General features: G+C 44.5%; 1 protein-coding gene across 4 annotated transcripts; it reads right to left on the bottom strand.

Annotated features, from left to right (window-relative positions):
- Positions 1–10480: 10480 nt before the first annotated feature.
- On the bottom strand, positions 10481–23902 carry RGCC (regulator of cell cycle). Of its 4 annotated transcripts, none has more exons than XM_004054430.4 (5): positions 23568–23902; positions 22854–23039; positions 14393–14500; positions 12484–12546; positions 10481–10874 (listed from the first exon to the last, which is right to left on the bottom strand). In XM_004054430.4, the coding sequence occupies exons 1-5, from the start codon at positions 23614–23616 to the stop codon at positions 10867–10869; spliced, it is 414 nt and encodes a 137-aa protein (XP_004054478.1). In that variant the 5' UTR covers positions 23617–23902; the 3' UTR covers positions 10481–10866. The 4 variants fall into 4 exon arrangements, 3 of the variants coding, with proteins under 3 accessions (XP_004054478.1, XP_018895428.1, XP_063553350.1); XM_019039883.3 differs by having other exon boundaries at positions 23517–23880; XR_008670947.2 differs by lacking the exon at positions 10481–10874 and adding an exon at positions 22082–22277 and having other exon boundaries at positions 12515–12546; positions 23517–23883.
- Between the last annotated feature and the right edge of the window lie 3549 nt (positions 23903–27451).

Raw genomic sequence — 27451 nt, 5'->3', positions numbered from 1 at the left:
ATAGTACTGGAAGTTCTAGCTAGAGCAACAAGAGAAAGACAGAAACAGCATCCAATTGGAAAGGAAGAAGTCAAGTTATCCTTGTTTGCAGATGATATCTTATATTTGAAAAACCTAAAGACTCCACCAAAAAACTATTATAACTGATAAACAAATTCAGTAAAGTTGCAGGATACAAAATCAACATATAAAAATCAGTAGCATTTCTATATGCCAATAGGGAACAATCTGAAAAAGAAATAAAAAAGTAATCCTGTTTGTAATAGCCACAAATAAAATTAAATACACAGGGATTAACCAAAGTGAAAGAACTGTATAACAAAAACTATAAATCACCAATGAAAAAAATTGAAGAGGACACCAAAAAAATGGAAAAATATTCCATGTTCATAGATTGAAAGAATCAATATTGTTAAAATGTCTGTACCACCCAAAGCAATCTACAGATTCAATGCAATCCCTATCAAAATACCAATGATACTCTTTGCAGAAATAGAAAAATAATCTTAAAATTTCTTTGGAACCACCAAAGACCCAGAACAGTCAAAGCTATCCTGAGCAAATTGAACAAAACTGGGAATAGCGCTGGCAAGATGACCGAATAAGAACAGCTCCGGTCTGCAGCTCCCAGCGAGATCGATGCAGAAGGTGGGTGAATTCTGCATTTCCAACTGAGGTACCCGGTTCATCTCATTGGTACTGGTTGGACAGTGGGTGCAGCCCACAGAGAGCGAGCTGAAGCAGGGTGGGGCGTCATCACACCCAGGAAGTGCAAGGGGTTGGGGAATTTTCTCCCCCACCCAAGGGAAGCCGTGAGGGACTGAGTCTGCTCCTGCTTGTCCCATGGTTTTCACAACCCACAGACCAGGAGATTCCCTCCGGTGCCTACCCCACCAGGACCCTGGGTTTCAAGCACAAAACTGGGCAGCCATTTGGTCAGACACCAAACTAGCTGCAGGAGTTCTTGTTTTCCATACCCCAATGGTGCCTGGAATGCCAGCGAGACAGAACCGTTCACTCCCCTGGAAAGGGGTGCTGAAGCCAGGGAGCCAAGTGGTCTGGCTCGGTGGGTCCCACCCCCATAGAGCCCAGCAAACTAAGATCCACTGGCTTGAAATTCTCACTGCCAGCACAGCAGCAGTCTGAGATGGACCCAGGATGCTCGAGCTTGGAGTGGGGAGGGACATCCTCCATCGCTGAGGCTTGAGTAGGTGGTTTTACACTCACAGTGTAAACAAAGCCACTGGGAAATTCGAACTGGGCAGAGCCCACTGCAGCTCAGCAAGGCTGCTGAGGCCAGACTGCCAGATTTCCCTTCTCTGGGCAGGACATCACTGAAAAAAAGGCAGCAGCCCCAGTCAGGCACTTATAAATAAAACCCCCATCTTCCTGGGACAGAGCACCTGGGGAAAGGGGCAGCTGTGGGCACAGCTTCAGCAGACTTAAATGTCCCTGCCTGATGTCTCTGAAGAGAGCAGTGGACCACCCAGCACAGTGATCGGGCTCTGCTAAGGGTCAGACTGCCTCCTCAAGCAGGTCCCTGACCCCATGTATCCTGACTGAGAGACACCTCCCAGTAGGGGCCAACAGACACCTCATACAGGAGAGCTCTGGCTGGCATCTGGCAGGTGCCCCTCTGGGATGAAGCTTCCAGAGGAAATATCAGGCAGCAATCTTTGCTGTTCTGCAACCTCTGCTGGTGATACCCAGACAAATAGGGTCGCAAGTGGACCTCCAGCAAACTCCAGCAGACCAGCAGCAGAGGGGCCTGACTGTCAGAAGGAAAACTAACAGAAAGGAATAGCACATCCACTCAAAGACCCCATCCGAAGGTCACCAGCATCAAAGACCAAAGGTAGATAAATCCACAAAGATGGGGAGAAACCAGTGCAAAAAGGCTGAAAATTCCAAAAACCAGAATGCCTCTTCTCTTCCAAAGGATCACAACTCCTCACCAGCAAGGGAACAAAACTGGACAGAGAATGAGTTTGACTAATTGACAGAAGTAAGCTTCAGAAGGTGGGTAATAACAAACTCCTCTGACCTAAAGGAGCATGTTCTAACCCAATGCAAGGAAGCTAAGAACCTTGAAAACAGGTTAGATGAATTGCTAACTAGAATAACTAGTGTAGAGAATAATATAAATGACCTGATGGAGCTGAACAATACAGCACGAAAACTTCGTGAAGCAGACACAAGTATCCATAGCCAAATCGATCAAGCAGAAGAAAGGGTATCAGTGATTGAAGATCAGCTTAAGGAAATAAAGAGAGAAAACAAGATTAGAGAAAAAAGAGTCAAAAGGAATGAACAAATCCTTCAAGAAATATGGGACTATGTGAAAAGACCAAATCTATGTTTGATTGGTGTACCTGAAAGTGCCGAGGAGAACTGAACCAAGTTGGAAAACACTCTTCAGGATATTATCCAGGAGAACTTCCCCCACCTAGGAAGACAGGCCAACATTCAAATTCAGGAAACACAAAGAACATCACAAAGATACTCCTCGAGAAGAGCAACCCCAAGACACGTAATCATCAGCTTCACCAAGGTTGAAATGAAGGAAAAAATGTTAAGGGCAGCCACAAAGAAAGGTCGGGTTACCCACAAAGGGAAGCCCATCAGACTAACAGTAGATCTCTCTGCAGAAACCCTACAAGCCAGAAGAGAATGGGGCCAATATTCAACATTCTTAAAGAAAAGAATTTTCAACCCAGAATTTCATATCCAGCCAAACTAAGCTTCATAAGTGAAGGAGAAATAAAATCCTATACAGTTAAGCAAATGCTGAGAGATTTTGTCACCACCAGGCCTGCCTTACAAAAGCTCCTGAAGGAAGCACTAAACATGGAAAGGAACAACTGGTACCAACCACTGCAAAAACATACCAAATTGTAAAGAACATCAACACTATGAAGAAACTGCACCAACTAATGGGCAAAACAACCAGCCAGCATCATAATGACAGGATCAAATTCACACATAACAATAGTAACCTTAAATGTAAATGGGCTAAATGCCCAATTAAAAGACCCAGACTGGCAAATTGGATAAGGAGTCAAGACCCATCAGTGTGCTGTATTCAGGAGACCCATCTCACATGCAAAGACACACATAGGCTCAAAATAAAGGATGGAAGAATATTTACCAAGCAAATGGAAGGCAAAAAAAAGCAGGAGTTGCAATCCTAATCTCGGATAAAACAAACTGTAAACCAACAAAGATCAAAAGAGACAACAAAGGGTATTACATAATGGTAAGGGAATCAATGCAGCAAGAAGAGCTAACTATCCTAAATATATATGCACCCAATACAAGAGCACTCAGATTCATAAAGCAAGTTCTTAGAGACCTACAAAGAGACTTAAGACTCCCAGACTTTGACTCCCACACATAATAGTGGGAGACTTTAACATCCCACTGTCAATATTAGGCAGATCAACGAGACAGAAAATTAACAAGAATATTCCAGGCTTTAACTCAGCTCTGGAACAAGCAGACCTAACAGACATCTACAGAACTCTTCACCCCAAATCAACAGAATATACATTCTTCTCAGTAGCTCATCGCACTTATTCTAAAATTGACCACATAATTGGAAGTAAAACACTCCTCAGCAAATGCAAAAGAATGGAAATCATAACAAACAGTCTCTCAGACCACAGTACAATCAAACTAGAACTCAGGTTTAAGAAACTCACTGAAAACTGCACAACTACATGGAAACTGAATGACCTACTCCTAAATGACTACTGGGCAAATAACAAAATGAAAGCAGAAATAAAGATGTTCTTTGAAACCAACGAGAACGAAGACACAATGTATGAGAATCTCTGGGACACATTTAAAGCAGTGTGTAGGGGGAAATTTATAGCACTAAATGCCCACACGAGAAAGCAGGAAAGATCTAAAATTGACACCCTAACGTCAAAATTAAAAGAACTAGAGAAGCAACAGCAAACAAATTCAAAATCTAGCAGAAGACTAAGATCAGAGCAGAACTGAAGGGGGTAGAGACACAAAAAGCCCTTCAAAAAAATCAATGAATCCAGGAGCTGTTTTTTTTAAAAAAGATCAGCAAAATGGACCACTAGCCAGACTAATAAAGAAGCAAAGAGAGAAGAATCAAATAGACGCAATAAAAAATTATACAGGGGATATTGCCACCGATCCCACAGAAATACAAACTACCATGAGAGAATACTATAAACACCTCTATACAAATAAACTAGAAAATCTAGAAGAAATGGATAAATTCCTGGACACATACACCCTTCCCAAGTCTAAATCAGGAAGAAGTCTAATGTCTGAATAAACTAATAACAAGTTCTGAAATTGAAGCAGTAATTAATAGCCTATCAACCAAAAAAAGTCCAGGACCAGATGGATTCACATCCTAACTCTACCAAAGGTACAAAGAGGAGCTGGTACCATTCCTTCTGAAACTATTTCAAACAATAGAAAAAGAGGGAATCCTCCCTAACTCATTTTATGAGGCCAGCATCATCCTGATACCAAAACCTGGCAGAGACATGACAAAAAAAGAAAATTTCAGGCCAATATCCCTGATGAACATCAATATGAAAATCCTCAAAAAAATACTGGCAAATCAAATCCAGCAGCACATCAAAAAGCATATCCACCACGATCAAGTCAGCTTCATACCTGGGATGCAAGGCTGGTTCAACATATGCAAAACAATAAACGGAATCCATCACATAAACAGAACCAATGACAAAAACCACATGATTATCTCAATAGATGCAGAAAAGACCTTTGACAAAATTCAACACCCCTTCATGCTAAAAACTCTCAATAAACTGAGTATCGATGGAACATATCTCAAAATAGTAAGAGCTATTTATGGCAAACCCACAGTCAATATCATACTGAATGGGCAAAAGCTGGAAACATTCCCTTTGAAAACCAGCACAAGACAAGGACGCCCTCTCGCACCACTCTTATTCAACATAGTATTGGAAGTTCTGGCTGGGGCAGTCAGCCAAGAGAAAGAAATAAAGCGTATTCAAATAGGAAGAGAGGAAGTCAAATTGTCTCTGTTTGCAGATGACATGATTGTATATTTAGAAAACCCCATCATCTCAGCCCAAAATCTCCTTAAGCTGATAAGCAACTTCAGCAAAGTCTCAGGATACAAAATCAATGTGCAAAAATCACAAGCCATCCTATCCACCAATAATAGACAAACAGAGAGCCAAATCATGAGTGAACTCCCATTCACAATTGCTACAAAGAGAATAAAATACTTAGGATTACAACTTACAAGGGATGTGAAGGAACTCTTCAAGGAGAACTACAAACCACTGCTCAAGGAAATAAGAGAGGACACAAACAAATGGAAAAATGTTCCATGCTCATGGATAGGAATAATCAATATCATGAAAATGGCCATACTGCCCAAAGTAATTTATAGATTTAATGCTATCCCCATCAAGCTACCACTGACTTTCTTCACAGAATTGGAAAAAACTACTTTAAACTTCATATGGAACCAAAAAAGAGCCTGCATAGACAAGACAATCCTTGGCAAGAAGAACAAAGCTGGAGGCATCATGCTACCTGGCTTCAAACTATACTACAAGGCTACAGTAACCAAAGCAGCATGGTACTGGTACCAAAACAGATATATAGACCAATGGAACAGAACAGAGGCCTCAGAAATAACACCACACATCTACAACCATCTGATCTTTGACAAACTTGACACAAAAAAGCAATTTGGAAAATGTTCCTATTTAATAAATGTTGTTGGGAAAACTGGCTAGCCATATTCTGAAAACTGGAACTGGACTCCTTCCTTACCCCTTATACAAAAATCAAGATGGATCAAAGACTTAAACATAAGACCTAGGACCATAAAAATCCTAGAAGAAAACCTAGACAATACCATTCAGGACACAAGCATGGGCAAAGACTTCATGTCTAAAACACCAAAAGCAATGGCAACAAAAGCCAAAATAGACAAATGGGATCTAATTAAACTAAAGGGCTTCTGCACAGCAAAAGAAACTATCATCAGAGTGAACAGGCAACCTATAGAATGGGAAAAAAGTTTTGCAATCTATCCATCTGACAAAGGGCTAATATCCAGAATCTACAAAGAACTTAAACAAATTTACAAGAAAAAAACAACCCCATCAAAAATTGGGCAAAGGATATAAACAGACACCTCTCAAAAGAAGACATTTATGTAGCCAACAGACATGAAAAAATGCTCATCATCACTGGTCATCATAGAAATGCAATCAAAACCACAATGAGATACCATCTCTCACCAGTTAGAATGGCAATCATTAAAAAGTCAGTAAACAACAGGTGCTGGAGAGCATGTGGAGAAATAGGAACGCTTTTACACTGTTGGTGGGTGTGTAAATTAGTTCAACCATTGTGGAAGACAGTGTGGCAATTCCTCAAGGATCTAGAACTAGAAATATCATTTGACCCAGCAATCCCATTACTGGGTATATACCCAAAGGATTATAAATCATTCTACTATAAAGACACAAGCACACGTATGTTTATTGCAGCATTATTCACAATAGCAAAGACTTGGAACCAACCCAAATGTCCATCAATAATAGAATGGATAAAGAAAATGTGGCACATATACACCATGGAATACTATGCAGCCATAAAAAAGGATGAGTTCATGTCCTTTGCAGGGACATGGATGAAGCTGGAAACCATCATTCTCAGCAAACTATCACAAGAACAGAAAACCAAGCACCGCGTGTTCTCACTCATAAATGGGAGTTGAACAATGAGAACACATGGACATAGGGAGGGGAACATCACACACCGGGGCCTATTGGGGGTTGGGGGAGGGTAGGGGAAGGATAACATTAGGAGAAATACCTAATGTAGGTGACGAGTTGATGGGTGCAGCAAACCACCGTGGCACATGTATACCTATGTAACAAAACTTCGTGTTCTCCACATGTACCCCAGAATTTAAAGTATAATAAAAAAAATTTTAAAAAGGACAAAACTGGAGGAATCACGTTACCTGACTTCAAATTATACTACAGAGCTATAATAACCAAAACAGCATGGTCCTGGCATAACAACAGACACATAGACCAATGGAACAGAACAGAGAACCTAGAAACAAATCCACACGCCTACAGTAAACTCATTTTTAACAAAGGTGGCAAGAACATACACTGGGGAAAGGACAGTCTCTTCAATAAATGATGCTGGGAAAACTGGATATCCATATGCAAAGAAAGAAACTAGACCTCCTTCTCTCACTATATACAAAAATCAAATCAAAATGGATTTAACACTTAAATCTAAGACCTCAAACTATGAAACTACAAAAAGAAAACATTGGAGAAACTCTCCAAGACATCAGTCTGGGCAAAGATTTCTTGAGTAATACCCCACAAGCACAGGAAGCTAAAGCAAAAATGGACTAGATGGGGTCACATCAAGTTAAAAAGCTTCTGCACAGCAAATGAAACAATCAATAAAGTGAAGAGACAACCCACAGAATGGGAGAAAATATTTGCAAATTACCCATCTGACAATGGATTAATAGTCAGAATATATAAAGAGCTCAAACAACTCTATAGGAAAAAAAATCTAATAATCTGATTTAAAAATGGGCAAAAGATTGGAATAGACATTTCTCAAAAGAACACAAACAGATGGCAGACATATGAAAAGGTGCTCTACGTTATTGATTAGAGAAATGCAAATCAAAACTACAATGAGATATCATCCCACCCCAGTTAAAATGGCTTTTATCCAAACGACAGGCAATGACAGATGTTGGCAAGGATGTAGAGAAAAGGGAATCCTTGTACACTGTTGGTGGGAATGTAAATTACTACAGCCACTATGAAGGGCAGTTTGGAGATTCCACAGAAAACTAAAAACAGAGCCTACCATATGATCCAGCAATCCCACTGCTGGGTATATGTCCCCCAAAAAAGGAAATCAGTATATCAAAGAGATATCTGCACTCCCATATTTGTTGCAGCTCTATTCACAATAGCCAAGATTTGGAAGCAACCTAAGTGTCCATCAACAGATGCATGGATGAAGAAAACGTGGTACTTACGCAAACTGGAGTACTATTTAGTCGTAAGAATGAGATTTAGTCATTTGCAACAACATGGATTGAACTGGAGGTCATTATGTTAAGTGAAATAAGCCTGGCACAGAAAGACAAACATCGCATGTTCTCATTTATTTGTGGGATCCAAAAGTCAACAGTTAAACCCATGGAATTATAGAGTAGAAGGTTGGTTACCAGAGGCTGGGAAGGGTAGGCATGGTTAATGGGCACAAAATATAGTTGGAATGAATGAATAAGGCCTAGTATTTGATAGCATGACAGGGTAACTATAGTCAATAATAATTTAACTGTACATTCAAAAATAACTAAAATGGTATAATTGGATTGTGACACAGGATAAATGCTTGAGGGAGTGGACACCCCATTTTCCATGATGTGATTATTACACATTACATGCCCATATCAAAACAACTTATGTGCCCCATAAATACATACAACTACTATGTACCCACAAAAACTAAAAATAAAAAAAGTTAAAAAGACAACCTAATTTTAAAATGGGCCAAGGATTTGAATAGACATTTCTCCAAAGAAGATATACAAATGGCCAGTAAGCACATGAAAAGACATCATTAGTCACAGAGAAATGCAAAATAGACCGGGCGTGGTGGCTCACGCCTGTAATCTCAGCATTTTGGGAGGCCGAGGAGGGCAGCTCACGAGGCCAGGAGATTGAGACCATCCTGGCTAACACGGTGAAACTCTGTCTCTACTAAAAATACAAAAAATTAGCCGGGCGTGGTGGCGGGCGCCTGTAGTCCAGCTACTCGGGAGGCTGAAGCAGGAGAATGGCGTGAACCCGGGAGGCAGAGCTTGCAGTGAGCCGAGATCGCGCCACTAGCACCCATCCTGGGTGACAGAGCAAGATTCCATCTCAAAACAAAACAAAAAAAAGAAATGTAAAATAAAACCACAACGCGATACCACTTCCCACCTGCTAGAATGACAAGGCAGACAATAACAAGTTGGCAAGGATTTAGAGAAACTGGAATCCTCACACATTGCTAGTGGGAATGTAAAATGGTTTTTCCAAACTGCTTTGGAAAAGTTTGACAGTTTCTCAAAAAGTTAAACAGAATTAACATACGACCCAGGAATTCCACTCCTAGTTATATACCCAAGAGAAATGAAAACATATGTCCACACAAAAACTAATACATGGGTATTCATAACAATATTATTTGTTAGCTAAAAAGTGGAAACAACCCAAATCTTCACCAACCAATGAACAGATAAACAACGGTGGCATATCCACACAGTGGATTATGATTTGGCCGTGAAAAGAAATGAAGTACTGATTCATGCTACTCATGGATGAACTTTGAAAATACTATGCTAAGTGAAAGAAGCCAGACACAAAAGATTACATATTCCAGTTATATGAAAGATGCAGAATAGACAAGTTCGTGGAGACAGAGAAGTAGATAGATAGTGGTGATGGCTGCAGTACCTGTGGATATGCTAAAAACCGCTGAACTGGGTGTTATAGTATGTGAATTAGATCTCAATTTTTAAAAAAGAAATAAAGAAAATATTTGAGTTCAACCCAAAAGTTTTCCTGGAAGCTTGAGGAAAAGAAAAAAGTTAAAGAAAAGCAATTTAGTTTCCCGATTCCCTAAAAAACAGATCAAATATAGTAGTCAGCTTTTGAAGATACAAGTAAAATTATAAGTAGTTATGTTTTGGATTTATGTCCTTTAGGAATATAGGGATTCAAGTTTTAAAATAACTTTATTCTGATTATGAAAGTAATGCCTGGTTATTTTAGAGGAGGTTTTAAAGACAGAAAAGCATAGATAAGAAAATTATGAGCTTTCTTATTTTTATGCCTCTCTCCAGCCCCCACAAAGGCAAGTGGGAGAAGCGGTCAGTGGCTTCTATGTGCAAAGCCCACCCGTCAAACTCTTCACACCAGAGGCTGGCTGGACATTCCATGAACACCAGCACCATCAATCTTCCTCCACACAGATCTTAGAAAAGCACCATCATTTTCAAGTCTTCCAGCTATCTCAACTTTCCCTCGTATTTAAGTCCTGGATTCTAAGAACTGGTACTTCCCTTAATTCAAAGAAAGAGTCCATGCCACCTGCAATGGTGCCAAGATATGAGAAGGAGGGCAGAGACAGAATAGAAACCTAACTTCCAATGAAATCACAATCCTGAAATTAAAATTTCCCAGCAGCCGTCTGCCAGCATTTCCTTCCAGAGCACTGAATGAGCTAAAGGAACACTTTAAGTTTACTGTCCTCTTGTCTCGTGCAATCAGACAGCACCCAGGGGCCTTGCTAAGGAAACAAGAGGCATGTTACTCCCACTAGAATATTATTCGAATGGAAATATATTTTTAAAAATAAAGAAAAAGAAAAGGAAGCAGACTTCAGTTCAAATTTTATTTGTATACAAAAATATATTATAATGGGAAAGCTTACTGCTATTTCCAACTATATATAATTAATTACAAATATTTTCATAAAAGCACTTTAAATTACAGGAAAGCTATGTTTTAAGAGAAAATACGATATTAGCATGGATCGTCTGTTCTAATATGCTGCAAGCAGGTAAACAAAGTCAGTTTCACTGTCTAAATTGCCCAGAAATGGGATCAAGGGCTGATTTTAAGGTGAGCCTGAGAGTGGCCTGGTAGAAGGTTGAGTGCACGTCTTTGTCCCCTCTGGCAGCAGATTCTAGTAGCTGATTTTAGCAGGTCCTCGGAACTTTCTGAAGCTTCTCCGTTATGATGAAAGGACCCAGAACTTCTTGTTTCACATACCTGTAAATGAGACATAGGTAAGGTTATCCACTCAGAGGCTCACAATTCCTATGCTTAACCACATCACACTGTCTCAGACGTGCATCAAAGCACCAAACTCAATGCCGGGCTTCCCACACGATGAGTGTCTGATTAACTGGAATGACTGGGCAACCCACTGCAATTTCCATGAAGTAGACAGGCTTGTTACATGGGTCTAATACAAATTATGCTGCAATTATAATAATCCCTGTCAAAACAAGCCCTGGTCTTCTGATGTAAGATGGTGCAGTACCCAAGAAAAGAGGCAATAAAATCTTCAATTTTCAAATAGAAATGATACAAGGACTTTCTATCTGATATTTAGGTTTGTCTGCAAGAGTGTTAAGAACATAGTTATTTTTAAATAACCAGCTTTGGATTTAATTTTTCAGAGTTTACCTGGCTCTTTAGCAAAGAATAGCATTAAATACTTCTCACAGAAAATCAACCCTTACCCTGGAAAATTAAGGGGCTGGGACAAAATTTTCCTAGCCCACTCTGTGACTAAACAGGACCCCCCGTAGTAGAGTTGCTGAACCTTCCATCCCAGAAGCTGGAGTTGGTCCTCCTGGCTCTTGCAATCTTATCCTTTGGAAATAGAGTGTGTAGATAGATTGTGAGGGTCCCTTCTTCTGGGCCCCTATACTGCAGTTATAATTTGATGTCTTCAGTTCTCAACATTTTTGGTCACACAAAACAGGTAACCATTAGTGTAATTCCCAAATAAGAGGCTTGCAAGTATGCATACCTAATCCAGGTCATTCAGTCACTGGCATGGGTCTCTGGTGAAAGGCCCCACAAGCCAATTCTCTCTTTTGGCACCCACATCTTAAAGTTAAATTTCACCCAAACCCTGGATCTAACCTGGGAAAATTACCCTGGCCCATGGGATGGAAGACTTTTGGCTTGTTGGAATAATGCACTTGTGGTTAATCAGTTCATTTCTTCTCTGAAAAGCCTGACAGGCCATCATGATGGTAATGCTCCAGTCTTGCTCGCTCTCCATTTCTCAAACAAAATGCCATTGTTTGCTAGTGACCAGTTCTCACTGTTTGGAAACGCACATGGTCTACTTTAACACAAGCTTATCCCAGAATTTCATTCCTAGCCACTAGAGTCCTGTTTCTTCTTCTTCTTCTTCTTCTTATTATTATTATTATTACTATTTTGACGGAGTCTTGATCTGTCACCAGGCTGGAGTACAGTGGCGCAATCTCGGCTCACTGCAACCTCTGCCTCCCGGGTTCAAGTGATTCTCCTACCTCAGCCTCCCAAGAAGCTGGGACTACAGGTGTGCGCCACCATGCCCAGCTAATTTTTGTATTTTTTAGTAGAGATTGGGTTTCACCATGTTGGCCAGGCTGGACTTGAATTCCTGACCTCAGGTAATCCACCCACCTCAGCCTTCCAAAGTGCTGGGATTACAGGCGTGAGCCACTGCCCCGGCCTAGGGTCCTGTTTCTAAACCTATAGAAGCCTTAGGATGAAACTTTCTGCCCCAGGGCAAGCTGGTTAACATTACAACACTTTATCAGAAGTGTCTGTTAGTTTTTTGTTTTTTTGTTTTTAATATCAGACATGTACTTACTTGCTAAAGTTTTGTCAAGATCAGCAATGAAGGCTTCTAGCTCTTTTGTGTCTCCTAATTTAGCTGTGAAACAGGAGAGGGAGAGAGAGAGAGAGAGAGAGTTCAGTTTCCATAACAAAGACAGCTGATGACTCCATATTGAGTTTTCCAGGAAGTTGGAACTTCCAGAGTTATAGAATGGATTATTTCTATTTTACATCTACCTCCTTATCTTCAGAGACTTTTATTGAAGAGTGTCCTGGGCCAACCCTAAGTGTGTGCTACAGTGTTTTGATACAGTAAACTCAGAAACTGATTCTGAAGACTAGCCTAAGTGTTTCTTTATTTTTTAGTTCATCACCACCCTCTCCAAACATCCCACCCCACTTCTCCCTCACCTAGAAGAGGAATCTTCCTTCACTGTCTTAAATGTTTGCAGGAGAGTGAGGAGCAGGAAGGGAAGATAAAAGGAGTCTGGTTTTTGTATTGTGTAGAATATGAGTTATTAGTCAAAAAATTCAGTAAGCATAGCACTGTGCAGAGCAGACACCTAGATTGTGTCATTCCTGCGGCACTAGCCTTCTGATGCATTCTTGCTTGTGCTGTCCCCCCAAGGCAACGCTGCAGCCCTCAGAGTTCCTCCAATATGAAATGAATGAAGAGTTCACTGTTTCTTATCAAAATGGTACAGGGAAGGTGCCATGAGTCTTCTGGGTCCAGGACAGCCTCATCCCCTCCAGGTGCCCACACAAGGAAACGAGTCCTCATTCTGATTTGGTTCTCTCTAGAGCCTGAGATGTAGAGATTTTTTTCATATAGCTGACTTTATTTTTGTAGAGTTCATCACATCATTCATGCCTTCCCTGAAATGCAGTACTGGACAGTTTTATTAATTAACACCTGCTGGCTACAAATGGCTAATTGTTCTTAGCTTTTTAAGTCAATTTGCCACTAGGGGCTTTTTTTCCCTCTTTAATTCCTACCTCTTGAGGATCAGGTAACAAATCTGAGCACATTTTAAGCCACTTTTTAGACTGCTCTGTCTCTGAATTCAACCGATTCATTACAGACTGAGGGCTGGATAGTGGCAGAATTCCCAGTGGGTGCTAACGTTGCTATGTTGAGAAGGGAACTTTCAAATGCCTCTTTTGAAAAAAGAGTGAAGTCCGGTCTTATTGCCAAAGTGAAAAGAGTGATGGAATTGTCATTTCTTTTTAACTATGTTCCATTTTTATTGCATTCTGCAACTATTTTCAGCAAGTATAACTTTTCTTAAGAAAAAAAGCTCCTTTTGTTTTCAAAAAAGGCACTTGTCCAATGTAACAGAACATTCAACTCTCTAGCTGGAGACATTTTACCAGTTCCAAAAAATAAGAAACTGCTCATGCATCTTTAAAGACATTTTAGGTCTATTAATACCACAGTAGAGACAGGCTGGAGCTGCTATTTTAAATCATGTTAGATCATAGCTTATCTAATAATGACAACCCCATTTAATTGCTAAATTGGTCATCTGAAAGCATTGGTTAAATAATTAATGCAATAAAAAGAATCCCACTATCTGCAAAGGCAAACTGCTGAGTTTTAAATTCTAGAACCAACAAGTCTGGGAGGAGACTCCTAAGAAACACTGTCATTTGCACAGTCTTGATTACATCACATGAGAGAGAACAGTCTAGTCTCCAAATTTTCTTTCTCCCTGTGACTTCAGGTTTTCTGCCCCAAATTATCTGATTTCATGTTCACACTGATTAAAATCCTGAGAAATAAAAAATTCCACTGTATACTCTACAGTATTAAGACATTAGTCTTACCTATTTGTTTTGTACATTTGAGAAAGATTGTTTAGGGATAAAAGGGACAGAGAAGGGATTGAGAAGGGGAGAGGAATAAAAAAGCAAAAAACTCAAATTCCAACTAATGACCTTACCTTTCTGAGGAGTGACAGTGGCAGAGAGAAGAGCTGGGGTAGAGTCTGTTGGAGAATTCAGTTTTTCATCACTGAAGCTGAAGCTGTTCCTATAAAGTGAATCTGCACCTTTCAGGAAGGAAAATATACTCATTGGAAATAGTACTCATGAGATTATAGACTTAGCACTTTATAGTCTATTGATAACCAACAATTTGTCTTCAAAATAAGCCAAAGCTGCAAATCTATAGTAAAGAAAACAGCCAGGCATGGGGTGGCTCACGGCTGTAATCTCAGCACTTTGGGAAGCTGAAGCAGGTGGATCACCAGAGATCAGGAGTTCAAGACCAGCCTGGCCAACATGGTGAAACCCCATCTCTACTAAAAATACAAAAATTAGCCAGGCATAGTGGTGTGTGTCTGTAGCCCCAGCTACTTGGGAGGCTGAGGCAGGAGACTCGCTTGAATCTGGGAGGTGGAGTTTGCAGTGAGCCAAGATCACACCACTGCACTCCAGCCTGGGTGACAGAGTGAGACTCTGTCTCAAAAAAAAAGATTAGAAAACAGGTTGATTTCCAGGTTTTATGTTTATGCCCCCAAAATGATTCGAGACAGGGGAGAGAGGGAGTGTGTGTGTGAGAGAGAAAGTGTGTGTGTGAGTGTTTGCGTGAAAGTGTGTGTGTGTGCATGAGTGTGTGAGTGTGGGTGTGTGTGTGAGAATATGTGTGTGTGAGAAAGTCAGTGTGTGAGTGTATGAGTGTGTGTGTGAGAAAGTGTGTGAGAGTGTGTGCGTGTGTGTGAGTGTGGAGTGTGTGTGTGAGAAAATGAGTGTGTGTGAGAGTATGTGAGTGTGAGAGTGTGAGTGAGAAGTGAGAGAGTGTGTGTGTGTGAGTGTGTGTGTGTCAAATCAAGTATACCAAAGGCCCTTGCTTCCCCAATACAGGAAGGGGGTGACAGGATCATCATGACCAGTGCTTGGTTGATGGTGGGAGTGTGGGGGTAAGGATTTTAGGCAAAAGGAATCATCTCAAGTGAAATATGTCCCTTCTGCCCTCTGAGCCTCCTAAAATACAAACATCCAGTATCCCATGACTTAAGCCTCTTTCCCTGCTCAAGAGAGATCTTTGCTGTCTTGCTGTCCTATAATTTAATAATCCCCTCTTTTACTTAAGAGAGGTTTTCCTAAGAGTCTGTACTCTTCAGATAAGCCAGAAGGTCAAAGATAAAGACATCTTCTCCTGGAAGTTCATCTGTTAGACACTTGGAGTGACATCATGGCTCCCTCTATTCTCATACCTCCAAAGACTTGAACCACAGCAAGATGAGGCCCCAGAAGTTCAAGGCTGAACTGGGAGTCAAGGGGACCATCCAGTCAACTACTAAGTACTAGGGTGCCTTTGAGCTAGACGGTATCTCTGGGCCTAGCTTACTTATCAATAGAATGGGAAGGCGGACTAAATAATCCTTAAAGGCACTTCTAGCTCTAAAGTTCTGAGATTCTCTAAGTCCTGCTAAGGGGAAGGAAACCAACGCACGGTTGGCCCAGCTGTGTGGCTGTGACTCAGAAAGGGGCTGCTGGCTGAGCAGCACTGACTCAAAGGGTGCAAAGGCAAGGCAGGCAGCAGAAGCAGGATGTGGCCCCTGAGGTCACGGGGAACAGCCTTCCTGGTTAAAACAAAACACAAAGCCAGCCACAGTTGGAGCAGAGAAGTGGCTCTTCAGGTGTGAGAGGGCAGCTGAATGATGGGGGCCTTACCAGGTCCCCGCCTCCTCGGGATTCTTCCACTTTAAGCCAATTATCTCCAGCTTAGGAGGAGGCAAAAACATCTCTCTTTGGTCCCATTAACTGAAAAGGAATTTCCCTAAGTGACAAGAGATAGGCCCAGTACAAAAAGTATCAGAGTTTTCGGAAGAAGGTTTCTAGTCTCAGGGAAATTCAGCTTTGTCCCTAAGAGGCTGCCACAACTTCTCAGGTGCCTCACTCTGGCTCCCTTTCCCCCCACCCTCTCCTGCCCAGGGGCCCACCTGCCCCCTGCTCTTTTTCGCTGACACCGTCATCTTGTCCACTTTTCCAAACATGCCCAGAAGACCCTTGAGAGCAACCCTCACAATCTTTGCTTCCTTCAGAAGTCCAGCCCAGCTCACCTGAAACGACCACCATCACTGGGCTTTGAGGATGAACATGGACTGAGATCCAAAACCCTGGACCTGATACCTACACTTCCCCAAAAATACATTCCTCAGAGTGCTGGTCCTCCGAGGGCTGTGTGATCAGGTACACCTGAGAAACACCAAACAGCCTTGGTCATTCCCGTGGGTATGCCCACTTCCAACATCCTGAAAAGACTTACGGTTAAACAAAACCAGCCCCATTTCCCCGGTGTACCTGACCACGGGACACTTTTTTGTGGTGCTCCTGCTACTACTTCTCAGGACCCTTGGACTCCGTGGAACCTTACTCGGGAAGCCCTCCTGCTGGCTCCCTCAACCAAGCCCACCTCCAAAGGAGCTCTCCAATTCTCCCAAGGGAAGCCCTTTCCCCTACACACAGGAAGCTGGCCACACCCACTGCAGACCTGCAAGGAAGCCTTACTGTTGTCACCATGCAGTCACCAGGAGAATCGCCACAAATACAGCCTGAGAAACTCATGGGGAGAAGATAAGGCAAAATTTAGGGGCAAGAAAACCACAGAAGGTCCTGAGGAGGCAGGCCTCATGCCTAGACTCTGAGCCAGAAAATACCAGGCCCTTGGCACATTATCCGTGGCTATGAAGGATACCTGAGAGCTTTGCCCCCATCCCTGGGCCCTGAGGCTGGCTGGCCCAGATCGCAGGGACCACACCTCCGCTCTCTATCTCCCACAAGCAGCTGGCCTGGGAGAGCAACTTTCCACACCACTGCTCACTCCACCCACCCGGCATGCACCACAGGCCCTACCCTGACTTTGAACTTCAGCTCTCTTCTGCCCCTACTCTCCAGCAAGTTTCCATCCACGTACACTCCTCTGCAGGGGAGAAAGACACCACAATTTGTTCACCTCACAGGCAAGGAGGCCAAACGCTATTGAATGTTGGAAGAAGGAACAATCTAGATATGGAAAGGCCATTACAAAAGAGGATGTTAGCAGGGGAAAAAAGGAATCCAGCAAAGATTCAGGAAAAACTCAGCGTAACTCATGGGGCCTGGAGAGAATCTGTAGAGAATGAGCCGTAGATCCAGAATATTGCCAGGACTGTCCTCTGATCCTTTAGGTTCACAGGCTAAATGCCTTCTTGACGTGAGAATTTTTCCCAAACTGAGAAAATATACAGACAAACTGACAGCCACTCCCACAGTGAGGGAGGAAGAGGAGGAAAAATACTAGTTACAATATCTATTTATATAGAAACACACGCAAACAGAGGCATGGCAGCACAGCTACACTCACTTCCTCCTGCCCGCCCCCGCCCTGCCCACCACACACACACACACACACACACAGATACACATTAGCTCACGCCCCAGCTCGTTGCCACACCATGACTTCACTCCCTTTCCATGAGGTGTACAATCTGGGACAGACCCAACTCCAAGTTTTGAAATGTTCAACCTTCGACCATCAAGAAGAAGCCGACCGCCAGCATCCTTGAGCCAAACCTGCTGCAGCTGAGGCGCACCCTGTGATGATATCTACATGTTGTGTATGGCACAGATGAAAAGAGAGCCCTCAAGGCCCCAAAGCTACACCACTGGCGAGTGGGCATCTAGCATCTATGTCACTGTCGAGTGGGTGTCTAGAGGCCACGTGAAAACTGCATGACCCTGTAGAGTCACTCTGTTTCTTCCTTGTTAGAAGAAGAACAATAACCTAGGTGCTCTGTGTATAATGCCTGTGGTTTTAATGATTTAACTCTAAAGTTCCTAGTAAAGTGCAGAATAGCACTCCTGAGAGAGAAAAGGTAATCACAGAGAATAAACAGAATCAAGATTCTCCCTCTTCTTGAGAGAGAGCAGCAACATTCTTAAGAGAACTTTCTCTTCAGTGGCATCCTAGAACAAACCTCCCAAGAACAAACTCTCAACATAGAGGTACCCCAAGCTCTAGACCTCTCTTTACCCTTAACCAATAAAATTTCTTTCCACAGAGTTTTATTAAGAACATACAATGGGCAAAATCTCACGCAAGACAGATTTCAAGGTAGGCAAAGCCGGACATCCTGTTCTTTTCCCTCCCCTGGAACTCTATTCCTTGCAAAAGTAATAGCCAGTTAGTCTGATTAAATGACAGCAATGTGTTGCTGGCTGATCACATATTCATGTATTATTGCCCCACGTGGGTATCAGGTGCTGCTATTAATAGGGGCTCGAGGGACCTAGAACAGTGATAATCTGGGGAACCCTGGCAGGTGGTAAGGCTGGATATTTGAGGGCCTTACAATATCGGCTTCAATCAGCTCTAAAGCACCATCTCACATGTATCTCAAATTCCCATTAGAAACATCCCTGGCAAGTCTAGTTAGTGTACTGAAGTCAGGAACCTCAAATTCTGGGACCGTGTTTTCTAAGGCACCATCAAAAGAAAGAAAAGCATATGAAATATACAACTAACAGAGTCTGAGAAACACTGCTGCAAAATAGAGGCTTGTTTAAAAGGTAGGTGTGTTTTTTTAGCTTGGGGGGTTGGGAGAAAGGTAATTTAGGGTTAGCATGTCAACGTGCTGCTCCAGGGGGAAGTAAAACCACAGACAGTAAACCTTACCCAAGGCTCCTGTAAATATAGAATGATCCCACACGTTTAAAGCAAGCAAACTGTAGTAATTAACTGAGAAAAAGAAAGCTTTGGACCTACCTCCCTTTTGCCACAGGGAATGGCTGGGGTGTGGGTTGACTTCTCCTCCTGAAAATCTAAATTCTGATAGCCTCGCCAAAGGGGGGCAAAATAAGAAAGAGCATCTTTCCTCAACTTCTCCACTGTTGTCCCAGCTCCCTTTCTGGGATCGCACTGTCCCTCTATATGCCTTGCCAAGCATCACAAGACCCGTCACCCATGCAGAATTGCTAACACAGTACCAGGGAACCCTGAAGGCTCCTCATTGGCCTTATTCTCTCATGGCTTGAACAAGTTCAGGTTCTACCTCAGTGGCTTCTAAGCCACATAAGCCATCTGTCATGCTGGTTCTCCAGGGCCCACAAGGTCCCCTCTCCCAGGGCCAGGCCAGAATAGCCTAGGCAAAGATACGCAGGTGTTCTAAGTCTTGCTGATGCTAAAGAAGCCAGTTCCTCATTTCCTAAATGGTCCTACAATATCATAATAACCCTAGCATACACAATAGACTTCAGACCTTTTCTATTGAGCAGCAAAACACTCCCCACCTCAAAGGAAAAATTATGTGAAACCCCAATACATTAAAGATATAAGTGCATACCACCTTTTAAAGTTTAAGTTAATATTATAAACTTCTTATAAAGTCAACACACTGGTTAAAACTTGAAACATAATGAGTTAAAATTTCATTTAACACATTTGAGAAATCATGGTGTACCTTTTACAGTTTTAAAAATACTGAAAAGAAGATGTATTTCTAAAAATAAATTCAAACCAAAGGTAGTCAATTTCTAAAGCACCTCTGAGGATGAAGTTTGAGAAACACTACCCTAACTCTTAATTGCATTGCCCTTTTACTACTGAAGTTAAAATCACTCCCACTAAAGTGCCTGATTTTTTTACATGTTGGAATCAAGTCTAAAGGAAAGTAACAACTCTATTTTGATCAACTACATTTGAATTCCACACCCCCCACCCCACCATGTGAAGTTATACTGCAATTGTTATTTTGATCCTCTTCATGTCTTAAGAGGCTTCCCTGAAAGTGGGAACAGGAAGGAATATTTCCTTATTAAATATCTGTTCTTCTTTCCTATCTGAGTAACTTGTTTCTTTCAGTACGAGGAATGGCTATTTTTTGCCTTTGGGTGCAAGCAACCTAAATTTTTTTTTAATGATAATGAAGAAGTATTCTTCAAAGAACAGGCTTGCTGTTTGATCTTCCTGGTAAGGTTGGTGCACCTTCAGACAGAGCTGTAAAAACTAGAGCAAAAAACAAAGGTAACATTGGTTTACATATTCATCCAAAATATTTTCATGCGAGACACTGGCTCCAATGTATCTATATGGTATAGCACAGCATGTACATTGTAATGATATTTTGAAAGTATTCAACAGAGCAAATATTTTCTCCCTAATAGCTCTATTAAATAGCATCCTTTCAATTTCACAGCTAGAGAAACTAAATCCCACTCATCACCCAGGGCCTTGACAAGGCTCAACCTAAGCTCTACTGACCCTGCCAGATGACCACCACCTCAAAGAGACACCTTCATAAACAGCCATCATTGACAAACAGGCATGTGATCTGGGCTCAAAAGGACTTCAGTCTATTCGTGAAGACATGGTTCCCATTCCAGCTAATAAATCATCATCATCATCATAACAAGCTTTTGCTAAAAGTGAGCTGCTGTTATTATCCTTATCCTGGTGTGTCTCCCTCTTGATGAGCTAAATTTCAGTAGTATCTACCTCTCTTAAGCATTCTCTCCCATAGAAAAGCATTAAACAGACAAACGAGGATAACAAATGTCTGTACTCAATTCTTGGCAGCAATTAAGATATACATATTATGCTTCCTTAAGAAATTACTATTTAGATACACACAGCTTCTGCCAACAATATTTCTGACTAGCCTTGTGAGAGAAAAACTACACATTTAAAGCAAAGACAAATGTCATCTGAGCTTTCTTTATGTTCTTCTCATCACTTCTCTAACCACCAAACTAAGGGTTAGTCCGTTAACAACAAAAGCAGAAAACAGACACATATAACCTAAGCAAAACTACAAACTATCCCAACTATCTCCCCTGAAACTGTTAAGAATATGTTTCTATGTCTTCTCTTTAAGGCATCTGAAAACAGATCCTAGATCTGAAATCCCACCCAGTGGAAGTTGCAATCAGCCATGAATGGGCACGCTCAGACCTATTCTAGTAGAGTGAAGCTGTTGCTTAGAAAGGAGCTGTTCTTTGCCACAGAGCAGCAGTGACACACTGTCCTAGCTTTCTTTTCCATGGGAGAATCTGTATTTGATGAATAACTTGCTCCATGCCCCAGTAGGAGGAGACATATTTAAGTTTGGCCTTAGGAATTGAGACAAATTTCAAAAATGTTAACACTTTGCTTTGAAATTGAAAATGAACCTATTCATTAAGAACAAAGTCCAAAAATTCTAAGTGGAAAAGTAACAGTACTTTCTTCCATCCCCTTTCACCTCAAAAGCTGCAGCTTGGTCTAACTCTTTGGCAGTGCTGCCAAGGAAACAAGCTGGAACTCAGCTTTCTGAGTCAAACCCTGACCAGGGTGGTGAGCGCATTTATCCCTTTGCAGAAGGGCAGCTCATGTTCAAGTCTAGCCCTGAATCTTAGCCCAGGAACAAGGAACAGCTCCAGGTTTCAAAATAAGAGAATCACACGGAAAGGCCATTACTTTCACGTCCTGAGTTAAGGGCAGCAAAAGGAGTGACATTCATGCCTGTAACCCATCTAAGGATTAAAGCCTGAAGAATAACACAGAAGAGTTTAAAATTGACTTTGCACTTTGAAAAACAATAAGCAATTCTGGATTTGAAACCAACAATCATGTAATATTAAAAAGGCACCTAATTTGCTGTTTGAGGTACCTGCAATCCTCCCAGGACATGTGAGTTCCTGGAAAAAGCTGTCTCTTTTGTTGTTTTTGTTGTTGTTGCTGTTGTTGACAAAGTTGTTCAGGACAAAGAGACCCTGGGGTAGTCTCCATTGTGAGAAAGGTCACCAGGAACCACCTTCATGCCCATGTGCTCTCTGGCTCCCCCTCCAGCCTGGTGGAGGACCTGGCTGAAAAATACTTGAACTCAGCAGTGCCAAAGATTTTCATAACTGCATGCAATGGAGCAACAAGTCTGAGAGCTAAGGGCCAGAAGACAATGCAAGCAGTTATTTCATAAATCCCAAGAACAGCAGTTTGGGCTTATGAAACCTTTCCTGGTTTCATGAATATTTCCATTCTGCGCCCTCCCATGTCCCCACTGTGCCCCCTCATTCCACTGGCACTTGTTCCACATCTGCAAAGCTACAGCTGAGAGGGGAGAGGCACGGAAAGGAGAAGAGGAGGAGAGAAACTGTGGAAAGGCCTGGTGCAGGTCCAGGGAGTCCTGTCTGGCTGAGTCGGGACAAGCTGCTTAAACTCGCCTGCCTGGTGACACACCCGTGGGCGGCAGGTGAACCAACCTGCCCTCCAGCGACCTTTCCCGTGATTATCGTCAGGGGCCCCGCCACCACTCGGCCTACTGCGCTGAGCTTCAGGAAACCATTCCTCAGTTTACTGATAAGAAAACTGAGGCCGCAGCCTTCGCGGGGCAGGTCCTGGGAGCTGGGAGATCCCGGCGCCATCCTAGCGGGGGCCGCACTTACTCTCCGAGTCGCTGAAGCCGCTGCTGTCGCTGACGCTGGCGCTGCTGCGCCGCTTCATGCGCTCCAGGTGCTCCTCGTAGTGGAAGTGGCGCTCGTGGAAGGGCGACGCGAAGTCGGCCAGCACCGCGTCAAACTCGCACAGCGCGTCCGACAGGTCCTCCGCGGCCGCCGAGTCCAGGGCCGGGGCTGCGGGCAGGGCCACGGGCTCAGTGCACGGAAGTCAGGGGGGCAGCGGGACCACCTCCCAGGGCCAGGAGGGGCCGCCACGGTTCCCGAAGATAACTGACACTTGGCGCCTCTGCCAAGTGACAGCCACGCAGTCGCTGTTACCTTGTAATCTTCTCCACCACCCCCGAAGTGCGTTCTATTACCAAGGCCGTTTTACAGACAAGAAAACTGAGCCTTCGCCAGGCCCAGGGTCACCCAGCGACTTGGCGCGGCCAGACTCCTCCCCAGGCGCTGCCGGTTACCTGTCCCCGCCGCTCCCCCCAACCCCGGGCGCGCGCGGAGCTGGTGGTGGCGGGAAGGTGGGACATGGGGGCCAACCCGGGCCGGGAAGGAGGCTGCAGCCGCCCGCGCGGGAAAACCGGGGACAGGTTCCCGCCGGGGAGGATGGAAGGGTGGGGGTTGTGAAGGGACGACACGGGGCCCCTCCTTTCTCACCCGCCATCTGCAGAGCCGAGACTTTAAGGGGACCCCGGACCCCGCACACACCTGCGGCCGCGGCGGCCGCGGGGCTGCCCTGCGCCGCGGGCGGCTTCATGAGGCGGCTCAGCTGGGCCCGGTGCGCGTGGCCTTGGGTCCTGCGAGGTGGCAGCCGGGGCTATTCGGGGGCTTGCTGTCCCGCACACTTCCGCCCTGCCAGTCCCTTCGGCGCTGCGCTCCAGCCGTGCCGCTCCCAGCACGGTCCGCGCCCGCCCTACCACCGGCTCGGGCTCCTAGATCTTATAGCCTTCGGCGGCCGGAGCGGAGGCGGGGCCGGGGCGGGGCTGCGGAGCCGGGGCGACGGGTCTGTCCCCGCCGCCCTCCGAGGAGGCCCCTGCCCCCAGGCACCGCCCTCGCCACGCGCCCGCCCTGGAACCGCGGTGACGAGGAGTCGCCGAAGCCCCGGTTACAGCCCCAAATATTTACCCGCCTCTCGCCACCGCGCCCTGACAACCCGGCCCACGCGGTGTCCTCGGCGTCACCAGAGCTGACTGCTGGGCGCGAGCTCCGCTGCTTCCCGCCGCGTGCCAGGCACCTCCGCGAGCCGCAGCTTCCTCGGCTGTGAAGTGGAGGTGGGCATGCAGAGCCTCCCTGGCTGGCGGCGAGGGACGAAGGAGCCCGCGGCCGTGTCCCAGTCGGGTGTCGGGGACGCGGAGGGGACGCATTGTCCCAAGGGGACTTCCGAGATGGTGGGCGGGCGGAGTGGAAAGGGTCGGGGGCGAGAGGGGCAGGAGTTGGGGGAGTCCTGAACTGTTCCCACCGCGGAGCGCGGGAGCCTGAACTACGGTCCAGGGCGCTACCGCCAGCCTGACTTTATCTAGAAGGGGTTTATTATGGGAAGAAACTACTGCGTGGACGCAGCGCGAACAGGGCGCCTTGCAGTGTCCACGGAGTAACGAGCCACCCTGCCCCGCGGCCTGCGGGGGCGAACGCCCTGGACTGTGCGCTGAGCTAGGCGCTAGCCTCTCGCCTCTCACCACAGACGGCTAATTAAATGTAGAGCAATTAACATGCAACGGAGTGAAACATTCAGCCTCCACTCCCAGCTAGTTTTTGTATTTTTAGCAGAGACGGGGTTTGTCCATGTTGGCCAGGCTGGTCTCGAACTCCCGACCTCAGGTGATCTGCCCACCTCAGCCTCCCAAAGTGCTGGGATTACAGGCGTGAGCCACCGCACCCAGCCAGGATTTGTTTTCAGAATATAGAAAGACCCATCTACAAAGTAATCACAAATAGACAACCTGGTAAAAATTAAAAATGAGCAAAACATTGAAACATACACCTCACAAAACAGTATATGTTAATGACCACTAATCATATGAATAGTCTTCCTCTCTTGTCTACTCTGGGTGGCCTAGGGATATGCTTGTCTTGCGGAGGCGCAAGCACTGTGGGCTCAAGAGTGGGGAGCCTCTTTCCCTGGTAAGGGGAGGACACCACTGGGATCTCTGGTGCCATCTCCTGCAATGGATCTTCTGATGTGGGGTCAAACAGAACTTCAGGAGTTGACTTCCCTGGGTGAGTGGAGCGGGATCCTTCCTTAGCTATCTGCCCCTTTGCTACTAGTATTGCTGCTGCGTGCCCTCAGCCACTGTGGGGGTTCTAGCACCAGCTGTCACCAAGTGTCTATGTATGGGAACTGGTCTAGGTATCCTTTACCAGTTACCTTGTGCCACGCCTTAGAAACAAGGGACCTGTCCAGGCTTCCTTCTGATGGCCGACCCACTTCTAATGGTGGGCAATCTATTTCCCACAAGGTTCTCAGTTCCCCTGGTGGTCTAGTGCTTAGGATTCGGCGCTCTCACCGCTGCTGCCCGCGTTCGATTCCCGGTCAGGGAACAAAGAAATGGAGCATGGACGAGTGGCGGACATAAACCCCTCAGACAGCAGATTAAAGAAGGAAGGGTTTCTTTTTATTCCGCTGGGAGCTTCGGCAGACTCGCTTCTTAAGAGCCGAGCTCCCCGAAGGAAGACAGAGTTCCTGGCCCGTTTAAGGGCTTACAGCTTTAAGGGGTTCCACGTGAAAGGGTCTTGATGGATTGAGAGCACATGTACTTAGAGTCACGGGGGTTAATCGTTTCACCTCAGGCCGGCTCCTCAGTGCCACCGGCTGGTCTTGACACTGACTTCATTCCTGTTGTTTTCCAACTTTTACTTCCTCCTCCTCTTCAGAGACAGGAGACAGTAGCGAAGTGGCTTCTCTCCTCAGGGCGACAGGATGATATTACTCCCACTATCACAGGGGGTGTACACACCCCTATGAAACTCTTCCTACTATCCAGAGGGAGAGAGGATGATATTACTCCCAATAGCGCAGGGGGTGTACAGAGCCCTGTAATACTCTTCCTAATATCCACAGGGAGAGAGAATGATATTACTCCCAATATCACAGGGGGAGTACACAACCCTGTGATATTGTTCCTAATATCCAGAGCGAAAGAGGATGATATGACTCTCAGTATTGCAGGGGATGTACACCCTCCTGTAATATTTTTCTTAATACCCTGGGAGGGAGAGGATAAGATTACATTGAATATCACAGGGGATGTACACTCTCCCCCTCTGATACCCTTCCTAATATCCAGGGGAAGAGAGGATAATTTTCCTCCCAATATCGCAGAGGCAGTACATCCCCTCCCCATGATATTGTTCCTAATATCCAAGGGAGGAGAGGATGATGCTTCTCCCAATAAAGCAGTGGGTGTACATTACCCCTGTGTTATTGTCTGTAATATCCGGGGCGCGGTGGGTGCAGGGGATAGGATAAGATTCCCTCAAATTTGGCAGGTGGTTTGACGCCCCATGTGGTATTGTTTTTAATATCCAGCGGGGAAGACAATAATACTACTCTCAATATCACAAGAAATATACATCCCCCTGTGATATTGCTACTAATATCCAGGGATAGAGAGAATGATGTTACTCCCAATATCGTCAAAGTGTCCACCCCCCCTTTGATATTGTTCTTAATATATGGAAGGCAAGTATGATATGACTCCCAATAAGAAAGGGGGAATACACGCCCCTGTGATATTGTTCCCAGTATGCTGTGGAGGAGAGAATGATATTACCCCCAATATCGCAGGATGTGTACACCCCCCTGTGATCTTGTTCATAAGGTTCAATAGAAAAGATAATCTTACTGGAAATATCGTAAATACACTGTGTGTCCACAGTGGCTGCTAACATGCAGGGAGGGACGGGGGTTGATATTACTCTGCGCATCAGCGGGGGGTGTCCACGCGCCTTCGATGTGGCTCCTAATATCCATGGGGAAGGGGGGGTAGATATTACTCCCCGCATCACTGGGGGTGTCCATCCCCTGCCATGTGGCTCGTAATATCAGGAGGGGCTGATATTTCTCCCCGCGTCACGAGCGTCGCCCGCCCCCCTGCGATGTGTATCGTAATATCCAGGGAAGGAGAGGGGCGTGATATTACTCCCTGCATCGTGGCGGAGTCTATCACCGGTCGGGATACTATACACCCCCTGGGATATTGGGAGTACACCCCCTATGATATTGGGAGTAATATCATACTCTTCCCCCCGAGTATTAGGAACAATATCATGGAGGGAGTGTTCACCCCCTGCCATACTGTGAGTTATGTCATTTTCTCTACCCGTGGACATTAGAAACAATATCACAGGGGTGGTGTCCAACCCCTGCGAAATTGGGTGATATATCTTCCTCTCCACCTTTGGATATTAGGGACAATATCACAGGGGAGGTCTACACCTTCTGGATTATTGGGATTAATACCATCCTCTCCCAGCCTGGATATTAGCAACAAGATCACAGAAGGAATGTACACCCAGTGCGATATTTGGAGTAATGCCATCGTCTAACCCCTGACTATTCCGAACAACATCACAGAGGGGTGTACATTTTCTGC

The sequence above is a fragment of the Gorilla gorilla genome, chromosome 14 (genome assembly GCF_029281585.2).
Source record: "Gorilla gorilla gorilla isolate KB3781 chromosome 14, NHGRI_mGorGor1-v2.1_pri, whole genome shotgun sequence".
NCBI classification, from domain to species: domain Eukaryota; kingdom Metazoa; phylum Chordata; class Mammalia; order Primates; family Hominidae; genus Gorilla; species Gorilla gorilla.
The sequence above is the reverse complement of the archived record's forward strand: the minus strand, read 5'-3'. Positions and strand labels throughout refer to the sequence as shown.

Excerpts from the sequence above, each read along its gene's own strand:
- RGCC (XM_019039883.3), bottom strand. The coding sequence starts at position 23,616 with ATGAAGCCGCCCGCGGCGCAGGGCAGCCCCGCGGCCGCCGCGGCCGCA. Across the intron at positions 23,040-23,516 it reads CTCGGCTCTGCAGATGGCGG|CCCCGGCCCTGGACTCGGCG; the intron begins GTGAGAAAGGAG and ends CCCTGCCCGCAG. Across the intron at positions 14,501-22,853 it reads CGGCTTCAGCGACTCGGAGA|GTGCAGATTCACTTTATAGG; the intron begins GTAAGTGCGGCC and ends CCTTCCTGAAAG.